We start from the raw sequence: 18,573 nt of genomic DNA, 5'->3' as shown, positions 1-18,573 counted from the left end.
TATTCTCCTCACCATTATTGAGATACAGTGTGGTGAACTGGTTAGACCAGGCATGGTCCCCATTGTTCTAAAAAAAGGTCAACAACTTTGGTCGGCCCGCATGCTGCATGTTCACTTCATAAAATCTGGCCTTCTTTGAAAAAGTTTTGGACACCCCTAGGTTAGACTAAAACCTGTCAAACACTGTATTTCAGCCTAACCTACCTCACAGGGATCTTGTGAGGATAAAATGGGAAGGGGAAGAACCATCAGGTTTTTGGGGGAAATATGGGATGCAAATGTAACAGCAGCAGCAGAAACAACAAGTAAATCAGAGTAGCAGCAGTGGCTCTAATGGAGGCAGATACAGTATATCAAAGGCTCTTCTGTGCTTCGACCTTTTGCACAAGGTTTACTTTTGCTTGGTCTAATAAAGCCACTGTACCTTTTCTTTCCTCCAATAACCACATCACCTCCTATTTCCTTCCCTGGCTATCCTAGCAAACTAATATTTGCCAGATATTGTTTCCCTCTAGATATTTTTTCCATAAATATGAACTGATGCAGTAAACTGCATGGAACAGTGCAAACTGAAGGCTGAGGTCGGTGCGTTTGGGACATTCTTCTGCCTCTATTTTACGGTTCTAAATTTTTCACAGGCCCATCAATTGAATGTAGACCAGATAAAAATGATTTGATAACGCTGAAAGGAAAAGAAAGGGATTGTTCTGGTTTGGATAAAGATAACGCAATGAAGGAAATTCTCACTTGTAGAGGCTATTGTGACACCGGATTTGCCTAGGAGGAAAAAAGCCATTAATAAAAAAGGCAAACCACAGTGAAATATTTTTTGGGCTAAATTGAGTATATATATTACAGCTTAAGCATGGTGTCGGTTCTATACATTTTGGCACCATTACAAGTGCTACTTCCTGCCTGAGAAACCACAAACCTGGGGGAATCCTACTTGGGAAACTTCACAGATATTCAACTCCACTTTCTAGCTCTTGATTCCCTGAATTTAAGGGCACTTATGTGGGGGCTATTCCATACATATCATTTAAGTGTCCTGGCAACTAAATTGGCACCCTTGGTGCTGAAAACGTGCACACTTTACTCTAACGTGTGCAATTCAATGCAGACTGCCGGCTATGCATATTATATTGCTTTACTGTCGAATGTTTTGCTTCATGCCACTTGGTTAATTGCATGATGCCCTGGAGCTTGTCGTGAATAATGGCTCAAAGATTCCCTAGCTTAAATAAGTCAAATAAAAATGGAGTTTTTCTCTCTTTTTTGCATTAACTGGAGTTAGCAGCGCTACTGGTGCATATTTGGAATGGAATCAAAGTGTGTGAATCTAATTCTGTAAGGAAAAGCTGATTACCTTGACATGCCGGGACAGGTGCATCCCATGCATGATATCCGTTGGGAGATTTCCTGCACAAAGCGTTGCTTTTTCCAACGAGGCGGAATCCTCGGTCGCAAGCCCAGCGAACCACACTGTTGAGCTGCCCACCTGTCTGACTAACAATGAACCCATGAGGAGGTGACTCTGGGGTGCTGCAGTAAAGGGCTTTGAAAACAAAAGAAAGAAGTAATCAGTGCATGGATTTCTCCCCCACACATCATCTTATTTAACCGTAGGCATTTTCCTGTGGGGATTGCAAACTTTGTAGCCTTGACCCCTTTAACAGCAGTGGTGAAGACCCCAAGGAAAGGGGGGATGTTAAGGCTGTATTCTTATATTGACCATGTCTCAGCACACTTTGGGGAGGGGGCAATAGCAAGCAGGGACAAAAAGGGCTTCATAGTACTTTGAAAATGGGGCAGCCTGCTTGTCACCTATATGCCCCAGGGGGGAAAGTAGTGAAGGTCTGGCCTTAGGCCAATGATAACTGTGGTTGTTTCACCTGTTTACGCTTGGCTTTAGGCTTGAGAAAAAAACTAAACAAACATCTAGGTTAGGAAGATGGATCTCTGGGTTGCATAGATAAGCAGAATTCACAATCAACATATTCAAACTCACAATCTCTTGCAAAATATCTGTATTGCCTTTTTTAAATAGGGTATAGACGACTTCACCCGTTAGGACATACATTACGATTCTTTTTCCTATGTACAAACCTTGTTTATTAATCTTATTTCTTCCCATCTGATCACATTTGCATGTGTTAATTACAAATGTAATCTACTTAGATTGTGTCAACATCCAAGTTCAAATTTTTATCTGAAGTTTCTGCATAATGTAATTGATACTTGTTTTAACATGTATCTAGGGTAATTAATATGGGTAGGAAGATCATGAAAGATGGCATCTGCAGCATGAAAAGAATATGGATACACCAGGCATGAGGTAGAGGACAGGGAGAACTTTGACACAATGAACAGATGGAAATGACTATTACTTTATTTTTTTCTGTTCAAGAGAACTTCTGGTTCAAGATGGGTCTTGCATAGTGTACACCCCCTCCCACCCCCATGCACCCTTCCCACACTTCTGTTTGAAATACTGTTGTCTGCTTCTTTGATATCTTTTTTCAGAAGCAAATTGGGTTTGTATTCTTTAAAAAGATCATTGAGGATTGTCCAGTCTGTAACGCTTGTCTGCAAATTAATTCATTGAACACCTCTAAGATTAGCTCTCTAGCAATGAATATCAGTATTTTGTGCTGTCTTTCTTTTCTCTAGCATGACTTAGGTGAGATACACACACACACTTTTATTATTGTTTTGTCTTGGGTTCCATAAGTTGTCCTGTCCAGGGGGTTTCACGAATGTCCAGCTCACATGGTTAATTATCAAAAGGCGGTTAATTGGCTAAAGGGCACTAAAGAAGCTGGAGAGGAGCTGATTTGACCATAGGATTAGGTCAGGCTTCCTCAACCTCGGCCCCCCAGATATTTTGAGACTACAAGTCCCATCATCCCTGACCACTGGTCCTGCTAGCTAGGGATCATGGGAGTTGTAGGCCAAAAACATCTGGAGGGCCGAGGTTGAGGAAGCCTGCATTAGGTAAACCCTCCTACAATTATATATGCAGAATACTAGGATTTTTAAAAAATACATTGGGGCAGTAGTGTCAAAAGCCTCAACCCAATAATCAAATTAAGACGCTGTGCTTGTTTGGTCTGCATACATACTGCCCCACAAAAAAGAAAACAAAAGAAAAGATGACACAAACATTTGGATAATGTGACAGTAAATTGTCATTCTTTTTTTCTTTTTCTTTTTTTTTTGGCTCAGTCACAACTTCACCAGATGTGTACAGAAGCACAGAACATGCCTCTTGCATCTCTTCTAAAAAATTGTTCCCACTACACATACCTGAAACAATTGCTCTAGTTCAGTCATGAAGATGCCACCTAAACCTTTTCTAAAGTGAAACCGAAAGCAAATTTGTGGGTTTCTCATCAGCTAAGCCTAGAGTTATAGAATGTCCATGTTGATTAGACTTGCTACCAACAGAACAGGTACATGTGTACCTTCTTGCAGATGGTCCAGAATATCTAGAATATCCTCCAAGGTCCATTTGCCCCATTTGTACACACAGATCAATGTCCAACTGGGATGTCCTTTTTGAGCAAAATACTTTTGCACATGCAAATGGGATTTCTCCTTCCTCTTCTATACATGTGCCAGCACAATGTGCTCCAGGGGGTTGGGAAACCCTGTGGAGCAGATTGGGGGGAATATGCTATGGGACAGAAGGAAGGGAAAATTCCATTATAGCATAATGCTGGCTGGATCTTTCCAACGCTGACTATGACAGCTGAAAGTTGAGCTTGCTGATGTATTTGAAAGGTAGAAAAGAGAAAGATTTGATTGACTTACCTATGTATCGTATCCTGAAACCTTTTTTGTTTGTGCCATGGTCTGCAGACCATCGGAGAAACACTTCATGGCCACTGCTAGTTATGTTTAGAGATGAGGAATAATCTCCACTTAGGGAGATTAGTAACGGACTGTGACTATTTGATCCTTGATGATGTTGGAAGAGGTAGCAAGGCAGAGAGAAGAAAAGAAAGAAAACTAAAATTAGAGATATACTAAAAGAGATTCCTAAACAAGTAGTACGTAAATTCATGCAATACATTGTAGCCATATCATTAATGGCATATATAGTGAATTTTTAATAACAGGGTGCAATCTAAAATGAAAAGCAACAATGACACTGAAACCGCATGCATGATAAAATGCACAATATAAAAGTTACTGGCTAAAAACAATGTATACTAAATCATCCGAGGTTGTATGTCCTATAGTTACCATCAAACACCTCAAGTATATCAAATTCCTTTTCTGTCTGGAAGAATTCAAAGTAAAGGCTGATATTATATCCCTTTTCCACTGAAATGGTCCATGCACACATCTGGAGGTTTGGATAGCTATCTGGGTAGCCAGGGCTCAGAATCACTCCGGTTGAATCCAGACGCAATTCATTTGCAGGACAAAGAACTGCAAAAGAGAGGAATTGCTATAAATGTTTGGATAGCTGGAAAACTGCATGAGAGAAATCTTATTTTTTCTACGTGTGCATCAATAATTTCATTTTTATTAACATAGAACAGGTAAAAATCATGGGTCCTGCGGCAGTAGGTAATCAATTTATGTCCCTTATCTGATTTTCTATATTTTTATTTATTTCAAAACATTTATAGGCTTCTGAATCAGAAGAATCTCTAAACGGTGCATGTTACCAATTGTACACATGCATAATATGACTGGAACAACATATGTTGCCAGTTTATTCGGTTCTGAATCCACAGAGGTTAAGAATCTTTCTTGCCACTACAGTTTAGTGCAGTGGCAGGCGGCCCATTTTTCTGTATTAACACTTACCTCCCACCAGCACGCACCCTAGACATGGCGGTTAAGATTTGGACCGACCTAACAGGTCTTATAGAGCAGATAAATGGGCAAAAAAAATGAGAGGCACAAATACAAGATGGGTGACACCTGGCTTGAGAGCAGTACATGTGAAAAGGATCTAGGAGTCTTGGTTGACCACAAACTTGACATGAGCCAACAGTGTGACGCAGCAGCTAAAAAAGCCAATGCAATTCTGGGCTGCATCAATAGGAGTATAGCATCTAGATCAAGGGAAGTTATAGTGCCACTGGATTCTGCTCTGGTCAGACCTCACCTGGAGTACTGTGTCCAGTTCTGGGCACCACAGTTCAAGAAGGACACTGACAAACTGGAACGTGTCCAAAGGAGGGCAACCAAAATGGTCAAAGGCCTGGAAATGATGCCTTATGAGGAACGGCTAAGGGAGCTGGGCATGTTTAGCCTGGAGAAGAGGAGGTTAAGGGGTGATATGATAGCCATGTTCAAATATATAAAAGGATGTCACATAGAGGAGGGAGAAAGGTTGTTTTCTGCTGCTCCAGAGAAGCGGACACGGAGCAATGGATCCAAACTACAAGAAAGAAGATTCCACCTAAACATTAGGAAGAACTTCCTGACAGTAAGAGCTGTTCGACAGTGGAATTTGCTGCCAAGGAGTGTGGTGGAGTCTCCTTCTTTGGAGGTCTTTAAGCAGAGGCTTGACAACCATATGTCAGGAGTGCTCTGATGGTGTTTCCTGCTTGGCAGGGGGTTGGACTCGATGGCCCTTGTGGTCTCTTCCAACTCTATGATTCTATGATTCTATGAAATGTGAAAAGCCCAGCTGCTCAAATCCTATTATGCAGGGACTTTAATCCTGCATTGGGGATGGCTCAGAAAGAAGACTAACGCCACGAGGGATAGATCTGGATGACATTTCCCCCTTTACTTGCACTTCCATGGACAAGAAAGTTAACCCTCAAGGACTGAAACTTCTAGAATAGGTCTTTCTGCACGGTTTATTAATATTAAATGGATGTCCAGCCGACGCCTCTAAGGGCCAACTTACTTATTTACATAGGAAAGGAGAAAGTGTCATAAACTATTTTATAGTTTCATCTCCACTCTTCAGCTTGGTGAAAACAATAGATGTGTTGGTAAGAACTGAAAGTGACCATTTCCCACTCTCAGTTACTTTAGCTCCTTTCGTGGAGTGTCAGCTCCCTGCAGAGACAATGTGTACAGTTGGCGAATCCTTGGGCACTTCAAGAGCGAAATGGTATTTGAAGGTGAATGATGAGATACACAGGATCCTGGCAAGTGATTTAACGAAGAGCCTACGACATCACCTCATAAACACCTCAACAAATCCAGTTACGGACTTCCTACAAATCAGTACACTCTTCAGAGCCTATTTGGCGAAGCCCAATGTCACAAACTGTACACAGGGAAATCATTGAGGTTGGTTTGATGGACAATGCAAGGAAGCAAAGAAAGACCTGCTAAATGCTATTAGAAACCCTCTGAAATTAACAAGGAAAATATGGGAAGGAGAAGAGCAGCATATAAGAAAATTATAAAGATAAAAAAAATCAAGCTTTGTGAAAAGCCAGTGGCAAGAACTAGGGATGGCAGTGGCTGAGCGAAGAGAGTTTTGGCTTCTGGTGTCTCAGGGCATGAATTAATCAAGATCAACACTAGACGCCACTATATCGGCACAACGTTGGGTGGATTACTACGCGGAACCTTCTGGAGAACAGACAGGGCATTTACTCAATGCTGAGGTGACCATTGACCAGTCGGGCTTTCCTGAGTGGCAAGCGGTGACCCCTGTAGAGATAAAATCTCTGATAGAGAGTCTAAAACTAAATAAAGCAGCAGGTGAAGATATGATGCCGCCAAAACTATTTAAGACTCATATGGACTGGTGGCAACCCATCCTGGCAAAGCTCTACACCCACATAAATAATACAGCTCAAATACCAGCCGGCTAGAAATTGAATACCGTCATGCCAATTTACAAAAAAGGGGATAAAACCCTCCCCCCAAATTACCACCCCATTAGTTTGCTGGACATCCCCTCTAAACTCTATGCTCGTCATCTGCTCACCAAATTAACAGACTGGCTAAGTGAAAATAACATCTTACATGAGGAACAAGCAGGGTTCAGAGCTGGATATAGTACGACTGACCAGCGCTTTACACTAACTATCTCATATTATTAACAAATATATCAGTCAAAGCAAATGTAACCTGTTCACTGCCTTCATTGACCTATCTGCTGCTTTCCACTCAATCAATCTGTGGGAGAAATTTTCAAATGCTAATATAGACCCATGACTATTATTATTAATTCATGAACTGTATAGTGGTACCGAAACACGAGTCAGAGTGGGCTTAAAGGGAGGTCTCTCGGAAGCATTCAAGACATCAAGAGGCGTGAAACAAGGCTGCATATTGGCTCCCACACTTTTTAACTTTTATATAAATGATACGGTGCCACAGCTAGCATGGGTGCAATCCCCCGCCCCATGAATTAGTAATAGGAAGATATCTTGCCTGCTGTACGCCAATGGTGTGGTGCTCCTACCACTCTCCTGATTAGGCCTTAACAATCTGCTCACAGCTTTCAGCTCGTATTGCAAGCGGGAAGAGCTCGTCGTTTAATTACAAGACCAAAATTATGGTCTTTGGGAAGCGTAGTCCCAGATTCAAAAGGAGCAAATACACTCCTTCAGATATCTGGGAATTCTTTTCACTGAGATACTATCATGGAAGGGGCACATTGAGGCTATGAAACTTGAAGCGCAGAAAGCTTGTAGGGCATTAATGAAATTCTATTTTATAGCGGGTGGTCAGCTATTGGAACCTGCATTGAAAATCTTTGCCAGTAAAGTGGTCTCCCAAATACTTCATGGAGTAGCGATATGGGGCAAGGACCCAAATGCCAACAAAGCCTTAGAAATAGTGCAGAACAAATTCCTCAGGAAATTGCTCTTGCTCCCCAATGGGACTCCAGCTGCTCTTCTCTGCGTGGTAGAATTGATTACCTGTGCTTAAATTATGTGAAAAGACTTCAATTTCTTTCAGAGGAGAGATTCTCCACTATGTCGCACACAGAACAGAAACAGACCAAATATTGGAAGGATGGTATCCAACGCCTCTTGTTCCAATACCAATTACAATATTTTCAGGTGACTATGAAGATGGACAAGAGACACTTAAGAGATTGTCTCTTTAGGTCTGATGCAGAAAGAGATCTCACCATGATGGCTTCTACCAAGAGTTTGTCATTGTCCCCACTTATTAAAAAGGAGCATAACCGGGCCAGTTACCTGTCAAAGCTCCCACTTGCCATGCTTAGAATCGCTTTCACAGAATTACGATTCCAATCGATGCCCTTGGTGGTGCCGGATGGACGCTATGGCAAAGTACATTATGAAAAGAGACTTTGTCTGTGTGGGCAGCCCTGTGCAGAGGACCTGTGCCACTATTTATTGCAGTGCCCGTTACATATAGACCCAAGAGACCAATTCATAAAACCCGTTTCCAAATGGAACTCACTTGAATAGGGTGGAAAGGGTGAAATGGCTGCTGAGCGATGCTGATGACTTTGTAACTTATAAAGTAGCACTCTATGCATTGGCAGCTAAGAAGATCAGGAGGAAAGAACTAGACAAAATAGTGGTCAACTGCAAAGGGGATTCAGATATTTAAATTGGCACATTTTACTAGAGAATCCTCTGTTATTCTATTTTATGCAACAAACGATCTGTGGTTTATACTGTATGTGTGGTGCCTGATTTTTGTGGTTATTGCTGTTTTTCCTTTTGTTATTTTTCTGAATGGTGCCATGGCCTATGGCTAGTGCAATAAAAGTCTATGATGACGATGATGATGAATGCACAGAGGATCGGGGTAGGTGAGTGGCAGAGAACCCAGATAAATGAGAATTGACATAGCTAAGAAGCTGAAGTAGAAATCAGAAAATTCCTGATTTGAGTTTCACCTCTGCCATGAAGTTGCTTTGTCTTTGGCAAACCAACTTCCTCTCAGTCTCAGCTCCCCCTTCACTCATTTGCAACATGGCAACAGAAATACAGGATTGCCGAAAGAGTTGCAACCAGTGCTCTTTGAGCACTCTAAAGTTCAATGTGTCTGTTAGAAGGAAATCTCTGAAACCTCTGAAAACATATCACAATATGCAAATGCATCTAAACAAAAGATATCGAAGCAGAAAACCTTGGCAAGTAGGTGGTGCTCCATCCATCTGTAGCCTCTCTCCCAGTCTACATGTCAGAATCTCATTACCAACTAATGTAAAGCCTGGTAGACACTGGTACCTTATTATGTCCCCTATTTGATAAAAAAAAAGGAGAAAGCTGTGGTTAAACAACAGTTAATGGGGACTTTTGGCACTGATAGTCACACTGAGTAATGAAGTACCTTTCCCAACATATATAGTTTGCAAATGACCACTGGCGCAAATAGCTTTGATTAAACACAGGAAATGTTGTGGCAAATGAGCAGACACATTTATCATTTCTTGCCAGCTCTACTATTAGTATGACTCACACATTTGGATGCTTGTTACTCTGTGAAGCAATGCAGCAGAATGGTGGAGTTTTAAAAGCTTTGCAATTTTTTTTAGTAGTCATGACAGTAATTAAGAGGAAGTCATCAAGTACCCTTATTCCCGCTGTCCCTCCTCAGACATAATATACATTGTGGTTAGTACATGGCTTTTTGAAATTAAAACTGCAAAGGCAAAGATTCAAAAACAACTTTTGAAAAAAACTTAACTATTATTTTTAACACTCTAGAGTCAGCACCCAATGGGTTTCATAACATTGTATTATTCATACTTGTTTATTTATTAAACAGATTTCTAACCTGACATTGACTTCACAAGGTGGTTTACAAAACAAAACTAAAAAGGTTCAAAGCATGAGACATCATAAGTACAAGCCAATAAATAGAACAGATTTCAGTGACAAGTGCCAATCAATTTTAAAATGAACAGTCAATATCTCCGTGTGACACTTTAATTTACCTTCACCATCCCCAGAAAAGACACAGTTCTGAACAGTCATATATGTAGGCTCAGCACTTGCAGTTGGATGGGATTTTTTTTTTTAAAAAAAATGTTTTTTACAGCAGGTGATCATCCAGCTGAACAAGCAAACAGGTCTTAAAGATAAAAGGGTCTTGTCCATTCAGCCAGGTAATTGGCTGCAGTAAAGCCTCTCCAATTGCATCTGGCTGCATGCGCCTTTCTCCCAGATCTGCACATCTTGCTGTCTAGGATTGAAGCCAAACCCTGCTGGCCAGATGATTAGTGCCACAGAGTAAAGAAGGCTTTACACCATAGTCAACTGAAAAGTCTCAGTGGGACTGTACCATTTCCCAGATCACTATCTTGGAAATAGGGATACATCTTGCATACATGTGGATTGGCCACAAAACCACTGGGATTCGGCTGTTGGAGAATTGCTAAAAGTCCGGGAAAATCTGGACTTATGGCAACCTGTGTCAGAAATGTAGATGTTTGTAAATTTCCTTAAAAATAGCTCACAACTTCCTTCTCTTTTTTTGAGATTTCCAACAACTTTGGCCAAAAACTTCACACTTCTTTAAATTTTGCAAAATAAATAAATAAATAAATAAATAAATAAATAAATAATTCAACAACTCTCCTATGAAATATGGCAACCCTGGCAAACAAGAATTGCTTCTGCCACTTGTGGGAGTGAGTGTCCCTCTGTCACCTGGGTTCTCCACAGATGTAAGTGGGATTTCTGTTATTTCCTCTCTGTAGTACCTGGGGCTACCTTCCACTGTTCTGAAGGGCACCCAGCCATCTTGGGCAGTTCTGTGAAGACACAGAAGGCTGCTAGCAGAGGGGAAGCAAGAGTTAACTATTTCTGTACCTACCTATGGGAACAGCTAGATCCAATGCCATGGATATAATTCTTATTTTCATATTTAGATAATACAACGGCAACAGAATCCAGAAAATGGGCTTTGTTAATGACAGTAGAAAGCCCTTTCACTGATCATGATCTCCTTATATTTTAATCGTCACCTTCCACCAAACTGCTGCTAGAAATCATAAGCCTATGTAGTTGCACCTTCCAGTTGTCTGAACCTCTGATTATCTAGATATTTTACAAATTCTCAAGGGTCTTTAGTTCAGTTAAACTGTAGGCTGTTCTACCATGCAAAGCCAGATGAAATTTTTACGTTTGCCCATACCGATATGGAGCTTAAACACCATAGTGCTTGTCTGTGCACATTCAGCAGTTTTCTTTATGGGAGGAAATATATGTTATTTATGCTTAGATTGACTTTACCTATTTCAAATTCATCATCCTCAGTCAGAATTTCAGCATTCGGTATAGCAGGTGGAGGCTGGCACACTCGAAGCTGATATGCTATGAAATGCATAAGACACAATGATTAATTTGTTGCTCTGTTTCATAGGATAGCAACTTTTATAGCCTTCTCTTGAAAGTATCAACATCTAAAAGCAAACTACCCTGATTCAACAGGACTTGGAATGTTAAGAAAACACCTCACATTCATTCCCAAGGGGGATTGTTCAATTATCACATATGTTGGGGAACCTGGTGAAGGCATTACTACAAGTTTGTGGGCAAAAAAGAAGAATACTGTACCAACTCCTTTGCTCACTTTGAATAACAATCTTATAAATGACTATGGCATAACCATACAGCTTCCTCTAATGTCCAACTGATCAGAAGAAAATTTGATATAGCACTACCCCTTGTTGTAACACTCAGTACAAACATCAGCCCCTAGAAACAGCTCCTAACTTGTGGTAGCATTACTTTTGGCATGTACTCAAGCACTCTTTGAGGATATTCAAGAAACCTTATGGTGGACTTGCTTCTGTTCTGCCCTTCGGACATTTCTTTCATCCCACCAAATCTGAGAGAGTGTCTTGTTTTTCCAGCAGCATCCCTGTTGCGATAAGGCACCCCCTATCTGCACTGTCTCAAAAAATTGAAGACTTGATGAAAAGGTCTCTTCCTTAGGTGTTCATTTTGTACTGTGGATCTCTAATTAGTTTTTGTTTTTAAAATGGTTTTTTAAAGCCATTTTAAGCTGTTTTTATTGTATGTTTGTAAATTGCCCAGAGTCATCTGTAAAGTGAGATATAATAATAATAATCCAACAAATGAGGACTAGGGGAATTTCTTGCCCCTTTCTCTTGAGTAATTCATTGAGGCTTGGTCCCTGTGTTTGTGCCACTGTTATGTGATCTGTTGTTGCTTTTTTAGTTTAAGAGGATGAATGGGCTTTCAGTATGCCAAGACAGGCCTTCCAATGAAGGACTGTGAGTCAGTGAAACGAAAACATCACTGTCTAGGATGGTCAGTAGTTCACAGATAATATGTTGGAGTAGTTTCAGCACCGATGTAATCCCATTACCCATGCCTTGCTCTTCTCTTTACAAATCCTATGGCCATCCATATTCCTATGCAATGCAGGTTACCAGTATTTCAATTTCCCTACAACCAGCAATATTACTGCTCTACAATGTGCAGTTAATCCGAAAGTGCACAACTGAACAAAACACCAATTGGTAGACAATCAGTATAAAGATATGCAACACCAACCGTGGTAGCTAAGCACAAAGAAGCCACTCGTTGTGAAGTCACTGTGGAACTTTATCAGTATCTGATTCGAAGTGCTATAGACTGATTCCAATGCAGTGTTGCCACTAAACTGTCCAATCTGAGGAGAACTTTGGTCAGGGCCATCCCTAAAAGAAACATCGACAAAAAACAACACTATAAATTAAATTTATGCCTTTGCCACATGCTCTAGTAAAGAATTCAAAACGTGCCAAAAAGAAGTGAAAATGAGGAAGGGTGGGAAAATAGGCAATTATGTAAGCTATAATGAGCAAAGTTCAGAGTACACCTGGTCCCAATTTCAGTGGAACTTCTGCTGAATATGTTTGTGTGCATTCTGAAAAATGAACAGAAATGCACATACATTCACACCCTTTCAAGCCCCCAATTCCACCATCCCTATTTTGTTTTATGAACCTTGACACACTTGGAGGAATTGGGATAATATCAGTCTGTGTCATCCTCACCTTCAAGTCTCTAAACTTGAAGATAGGAAGGAGACCCTTCTGTTCCAAGAGTGGTGCTTATAGTATTTTGGACTGTTCCCATCCTTTACTATGGTGTGAAACAACCATGGAATATGTGCACACCACACTTTTAGTGTCCATAAGATTTCTGTCAAGTGTATTTTACAGGTATTTAATGTTCTGAAAACAATGTTTATGGAGCAATCTATATCTTCCCCTAATGTGCAGGTGAAATTCATAGTGGCTGCAGCTGTTAGCATTTGGTCACATTCATGTGATATGTGGTCATATTCAGGCAATGAAACACTGACATTTGAAAGAACGTAAAAATAACAGGCCATTTAAAATTATGTGGCCCTTAACATTCTTGCAGATTTTTAACCAACGCAACACATGGCAAAATGTCTGCATCTCATCCTGCTCTTTTTCTTTATTCTGAATTTTTGTTTTAAAATCAGACTTATAAAGGTGCTCCTCAACTGTTGGTTGTTTTTCAACCTATTTCTTGATTTGCACCAAGTGGCTAGTTATTTCACAGGATGCTATCAACACTGCTTGAAATTTTATTAGGATAAATAGCATAAATGTAAAACACGCTAATGTATAGTGAATGTTGGATTTTATTTTTTAAATTTTTGCCTCAATGTGCATCACTTTCCACCTTCTGACACCGAGCCATTGTTAATATATCTGAAAACCCACACTTCTGAATGGATTTCATTTATAATATAGCTAACAGAAAATGCACTTTGGTATGAATGGTATTGCCAAATTGATAGCAGTGTGAAATCCAAACATTTCCATTCCAATCCACACATCAGTCCAGGAGGTCAAAGGATCAGGTCAGCTCATATAAGAATCCACCAAAAAATGAATCTGCAAGCATCCCTAATTATGGTGTTTATTAGACGATGCTGTTTGTCTTAGATTTACTAAATGTAGATAAACAGCAAATGGGGATGATCAGGTTGCAGTAGAAAGAGAAAGGTGACCAGTTTATACAGACTGATCTGGCTTCAGGAACTGCAGCCAAGATTAAGGAGATGTTTTCGTTTGGCCTTCATGGCTTTTCAGCTTAACTTGGTACTACCAGGAACAAGCTCATGGCCATAACTATTAGGCAGGCAGTGCCATATCTATGGCAAGGTTAAATAAGGATAAATGGAGCCTGAGGTGGATGAAGCAGTTAAAACAGACACATACAAATGAATTTTCTCTATTTCTCCCCTTTGTTGTCGTACAGTCTTTTTCTAGTTACTGAACAACCTTTGACATACAATTTTCGTATGCTGGATTCCTTTACTTCTCTCCTCTTTCCCAGTTACCCTCCTTGATGTATATATTTATTTAACTGTAATTTAAATTTATTTTGCCTTTCCTCAAAACTGAACTCAGAACAATGCACAACAAAGGTCAGCACATTAAAGACAGATATTCATTAGTTTAAAAACAACAACAAGATAGCCAATCATTTAATTCTCAAAAACTAAATTGTGTCCTTCTGAGGAAAAAGTCAGTGGAAGAACTGATCAGGACTTATGAAATATGATTTCATACACTTACTACTCTTTGCTCTTTCACTTTCTGAACCCATAAACATAATTTGGCTAAAAATGTATGTCGGCTCCATAACAGATCTGCTTGCAGTTTTATTGCACATACCGGTAATAGTCTTGATCCAGAAAGAAGTTTATTACACTCAAAGCTCATTGAAACCAATGGGAGAAGTTAGTCACAATAGCAAAACTCATTAATTTCAATGAAACTTGTGGCCAGTTTCCTCCGGAGCAGGATTCATATATTTAACTTTTGAAGTAGAGAGGCCTGATTCACATATACACTTGACTATTTCAGTCCAGTTTACTAGCTGCTGGCTGTATGAAACAGCTCTATTAAACAATTTAAATATGTGGTAGCTCATGAAGCGATCCTTTGATATTGTAGTAAGGAACATAACTGTATGAACCAGGAGCTATTTACTAGTGATAGTTCTCTATGTTGAATGCCATGACAGTTATTGGTAAGTTTCCGTTTCTCCAGGTTATACAGTATTACATATACATCACCATCTTATGTATATGTATGGAAAGGGAAGTGTAATTGTGCTCAATAGCGTTTACTCCCATGTAAGTGTTTATAGCATTTTAGACTTAATCACAGAGTAATTTGCCATATAATGCAAAGCAAACATGTCATCCCCAAAATGTAATTCTGTGGAGCATATTTAAGTACATCTTAAAGTACAGCTACCTTGCTGAACAAAATGAAACATTTCTTTTATTTTGCACCACAACCTTGTCTCACCAAAGCAAGGCAAATCAAGGAGATGAATCTTTTAAACATTTGTGTTCCTAAGCATGCCAGATTATAAAATTAATGAATTAAGTTAACTTCTGCTTACCAGACAGTTATGAAATCATATATTGGCTCAGTTTGAAGGACTGTAAAATTTATATAAATTCCATTCCCTGGTGGTACTCTTACAAGCCAAAAACAGTCTTGGAAGTTTGGGTATTCATCAGGATAGCTGGGAGAGTATATTGTGCCATTCATTGATGTAATATTTCCTCCACAAAGAGCTGTGAAAACAAACAAAACAAAACAGATCACCAATAAAAGTGATTATGTGCACAAATTCCATAGTTTCTCTATTCTCCAGCAGCCTTAACTACCATGTGATATTGCAGCCAACTACCAATCTCTTAACCATCCCACTCTCTCAAGAAGACCATTTCTGATTCAGCTCAAATTCTGTGACAGACTTAATTGGAATACAGTTAATAAAGAGAAAGTTTGCATGAACTAGTACTTTTCTACTGAAAACATACCTTCACACCTTGGCAGAGGATGGTTCCAATTACGACTTATTCCATGAAGGCATGTAAGTGCTGAATTGCCAATTAGAGTGTACCCAGGAAAACACTCAAATGAAACAGTCTGCCCAACAGTGAAGTCAGTTCCGATGACAAAACCATTGCGAAAGGGTCGTGGGTCAGGACAGCTTTGCAACTGATATGCTGAAATGAAATAGTAAGGATATTTTCTATGCACCAGAACAGAAGGTCTTTGTACAGATATTTTTCTTTTTAAAAAATGTTTAAAATAAAAGACCTTATAAAATCTTCCAGTATGCTATGATGCTGGGTATACTCTGATGAGTCACAACAATGAACCCAGTTCCCCTAACATTTTTGCACACACACTTGAAATATGCATACTAACACTGGTTCTTGTTGTTTTATTTACTAAAATAAAAAGCCACAAAAATGAAAGGATTATATACCCCACTTCCCAGGAAAGTGTTGGAAGACCCTGTTCTGCTCAAAGGGAACTAAAAGCAATGCTGTGGTTCTGCCAGCACAACAGTTGCCTTTGTGTACAATTGAACTTTCCCTTTCTCTCCTGTTCCTCCAGTCCTCAAAATCAGCTCCAGAAGGTTGGGAGGTTCTCTGGAGCAGATGGGCAGAAGAGGATTCGAGAGGAAATGGAGTTGTCATTCTATGAGTAGATCTCTGCTTTCGCATCACTGGACACAACCCAATATGTCTAATCTGCCACCGTGTGCAAACATGTCTAAAGAGTACAGATGGCAGGCTTGAATACACAGTATTATGCTTTCAGATTTATTTAATTTATTATTTATATAAAGCTTATCCATTCACATTTTTAGGGTTGCCATATTTTGAAGAGCAAAAACGAGGACACATTTGCCGACTTCAGCTTTTACCTATGGAGATTCTCATCATGAAAAAGAGGATGTGTCCTGGAAAAAGAGGACATGTGGCAACCCTATATGTGGTCTACATAAAAACAAACCAGAGAAAATGAAACAATACAATAAAATTGTCCTAAAACCAAGCATTGCCATACAATGCCTGCTGGAAATGTAATGTCTTACTATCTTGTCCACACTATGCTTGTCCTGCGGTTTTCCATTTGCCCTGTGGCCACCTTTCCTAGGAAAATATGCTCTTTACCGCTGAATCGGAACAAACATCAATCCCTGGAAAACCTGATTGACGTTTGTTCTGATTCAGAGGTAAAGAGCGGGTTTTCCCAGGGGAAAGTGGCAGGACAAGCAGACTTGTGGACGAACCCTTAGTCATACACCTGAAGTACATCGAGATGCCTGTCTACTCTCAGTTCCACAGGCTTGGCTCCACTATCCTGAGTGTATGGCATATTTTCACCAACTGCCCTTGCACCCAGGATGTGTCTCTTATCAATCCACAAAGGCTCATGTTGCTCCTATTTCCTTAGGAAGCTGTTGGACGTTACAAATACTTCTGGTCATGCTAAAGCAATAACCTACAGGTGGAGTTTGGTTTTCTTCACTGGTCTCTCCTTCTTCCCACAAACTTTGGTCATTGCCTTGTGCCCTTCACACTGACCCCTTTGCCTTCTGTTTAGCTTTTTCTCATCCTCTGGATAAAAACACATATTTTACAAGTTTCTAAAATAGGCATTTGAAATCACTCACCTTGATATACAATATGAAACCCTTGTTTGTTCTGAGAATAGTCACTGTGAAAATATAAGCTAGTTTCATGGGTTGTACTGAAGAGAGAAGCTGGTATCTGAGGGCCACTGAGTCTCCCAATGACAGTACTAATATCTGTTGATCCACTTCTTACTTCCAAATAATCATGGATCGTCTCCGTTGAAAAATTGGCGAATTGCAGATGAACACCTGAAAAGCAATTTTTGATAAACAAGTATGATGAAATATATAAACATTTGGGGTAGTAATAATGCATAGAAATATATGTGGTGATATCCAACAATAGTCATGCACAGAGTAGACCTACTGAAATAAATGTATTTAAATGAAAGTCCATTGATTTGAATGGGCTTTCTCTGGGAATGACTTAGCTATCACTTATCAATTCTGTAAGAAAACAAAGCAGCAATCATGAGGATGTCATATTACTGGAATGACATGCAATCTGATTCTGATGTTTTAATTAGGTGACCACATTTTACTTAAGTCACCCAGGGAGCAATCCTATAGCATACCTTCCCTCATCCCAGGGACCCAGTCGGCTGGGCTGAACCTGATGGATCTTAAGCTGGTGTAAGCCCAGAAAAAAATGGGAATTCTGAGGGTGTGGCAGTTGAGCGACTTAGGTTGGATCCTGTCTCAGTACCTGGCAACCCAGCAAAAGTTCAGATAGCAAAAAGGGTGCTGTAACTCAAAAACTATTTTAACAGCTTAACTTTATGCCAGCTTCTTTTGTATAGCATTGCTCCCTCAATCTCTAAACACATTAATCATCACATAAGTTATATAAACAGAATTTAAAACATTCATTCTGACTCATCCGGATACTGAAAACAACTTCTAGATCAAGTTTTATCATTACCCTTTCCCCCTTTCTTTTTAAAATTGATATGCAGATTTCAGTTAAATTGGAAAGTGACATCCCCTTTGCTTCTTGCTGTGCAATTTTGCCTCCATACAATACTTTCCAATTTCCAAGGAAAGGTTTTAGTTTAGCTATAAACGTGTATATAATTCATCCCATTTGCTCTGAGTCTCTGGGGTAGAATCAGTTGAACGAATATATGAAATAAAGATAATTATTTTGGGACCTTTTGAGGGACTATTCCATGTGGCAAGAAAATAAATTTACAAA

General features: G+C 39.7%; 1 protein-coding gene across 4 annotated transcripts in view; it reads right to left on the bottom strand.

The window, feature by feature from the left end:
• The window catches only part of CSMD3 (CUB and Sushi multiple domains 3), a 568,382-nt gene that overhangs the window by 73,452 nt on the left and 476,357 nt on the right, over window positions 1–18,573 (bottom strand). For all 4 annotated transcript variants that reach the window (XR_014513736.1, XM_083450329.1, XM_083450330.1 and 1 more), the window contains 9 exons: window positions 17,418–17,627; window positions 15,766–15,954; window positions 15,339–15,516; window positions 12,453–12,598; window positions 11,163–11,243; window positions 9,052–9,165; window positions 4,249–4,437; window positions 3,814–3,960; window positions 1,367–1,555 (listed from right to left, as the gene is read on the bottom strand). Coding sequence is in view for 3 of the 4 variants with exons in the window: in XM_083450329.1 (XP_083306455.1) it covers window positions 1,367–1,555; window positions 3,814–3,960; window positions 4,249–4,437; window positions 9,052–9,165; window positions 11,163–11,243; window positions 12,453–12,598; window positions 15,339–15,516; window positions 15,766–15,954; window positions 17,418–17,627 (1,443 nt within the window). In the remaining variant the exon portion in view is untranslated. The remainder of the gene's footprint in view (window positions 1–1,366; window positions 1,556–3,813; window positions 3,961–4,248; window positions 4,438–9,051; window positions 9,166–11,162; window positions 11,244–12,452; window positions 12,599–15,338; window positions 15,517–15,765; window positions 15,955–17,417; window positions 17,628–18,573) is intronic.

This window comes from Podarcis tiliguerta (genome assembly GCF_965153285.1).
Source record: "Podarcis tiliguerta genome assembly, chromosome: 7".
Taxonomy (NCBI): Eukaryota; Metazoa; Chordata; class Lepidosauria; order Squamata; family Lacertidae; genus Podarcis; species Podarcis tiliguerta.
This window is presented reverse-complemented; position numbering and strand designations above follow the sequence as displayed.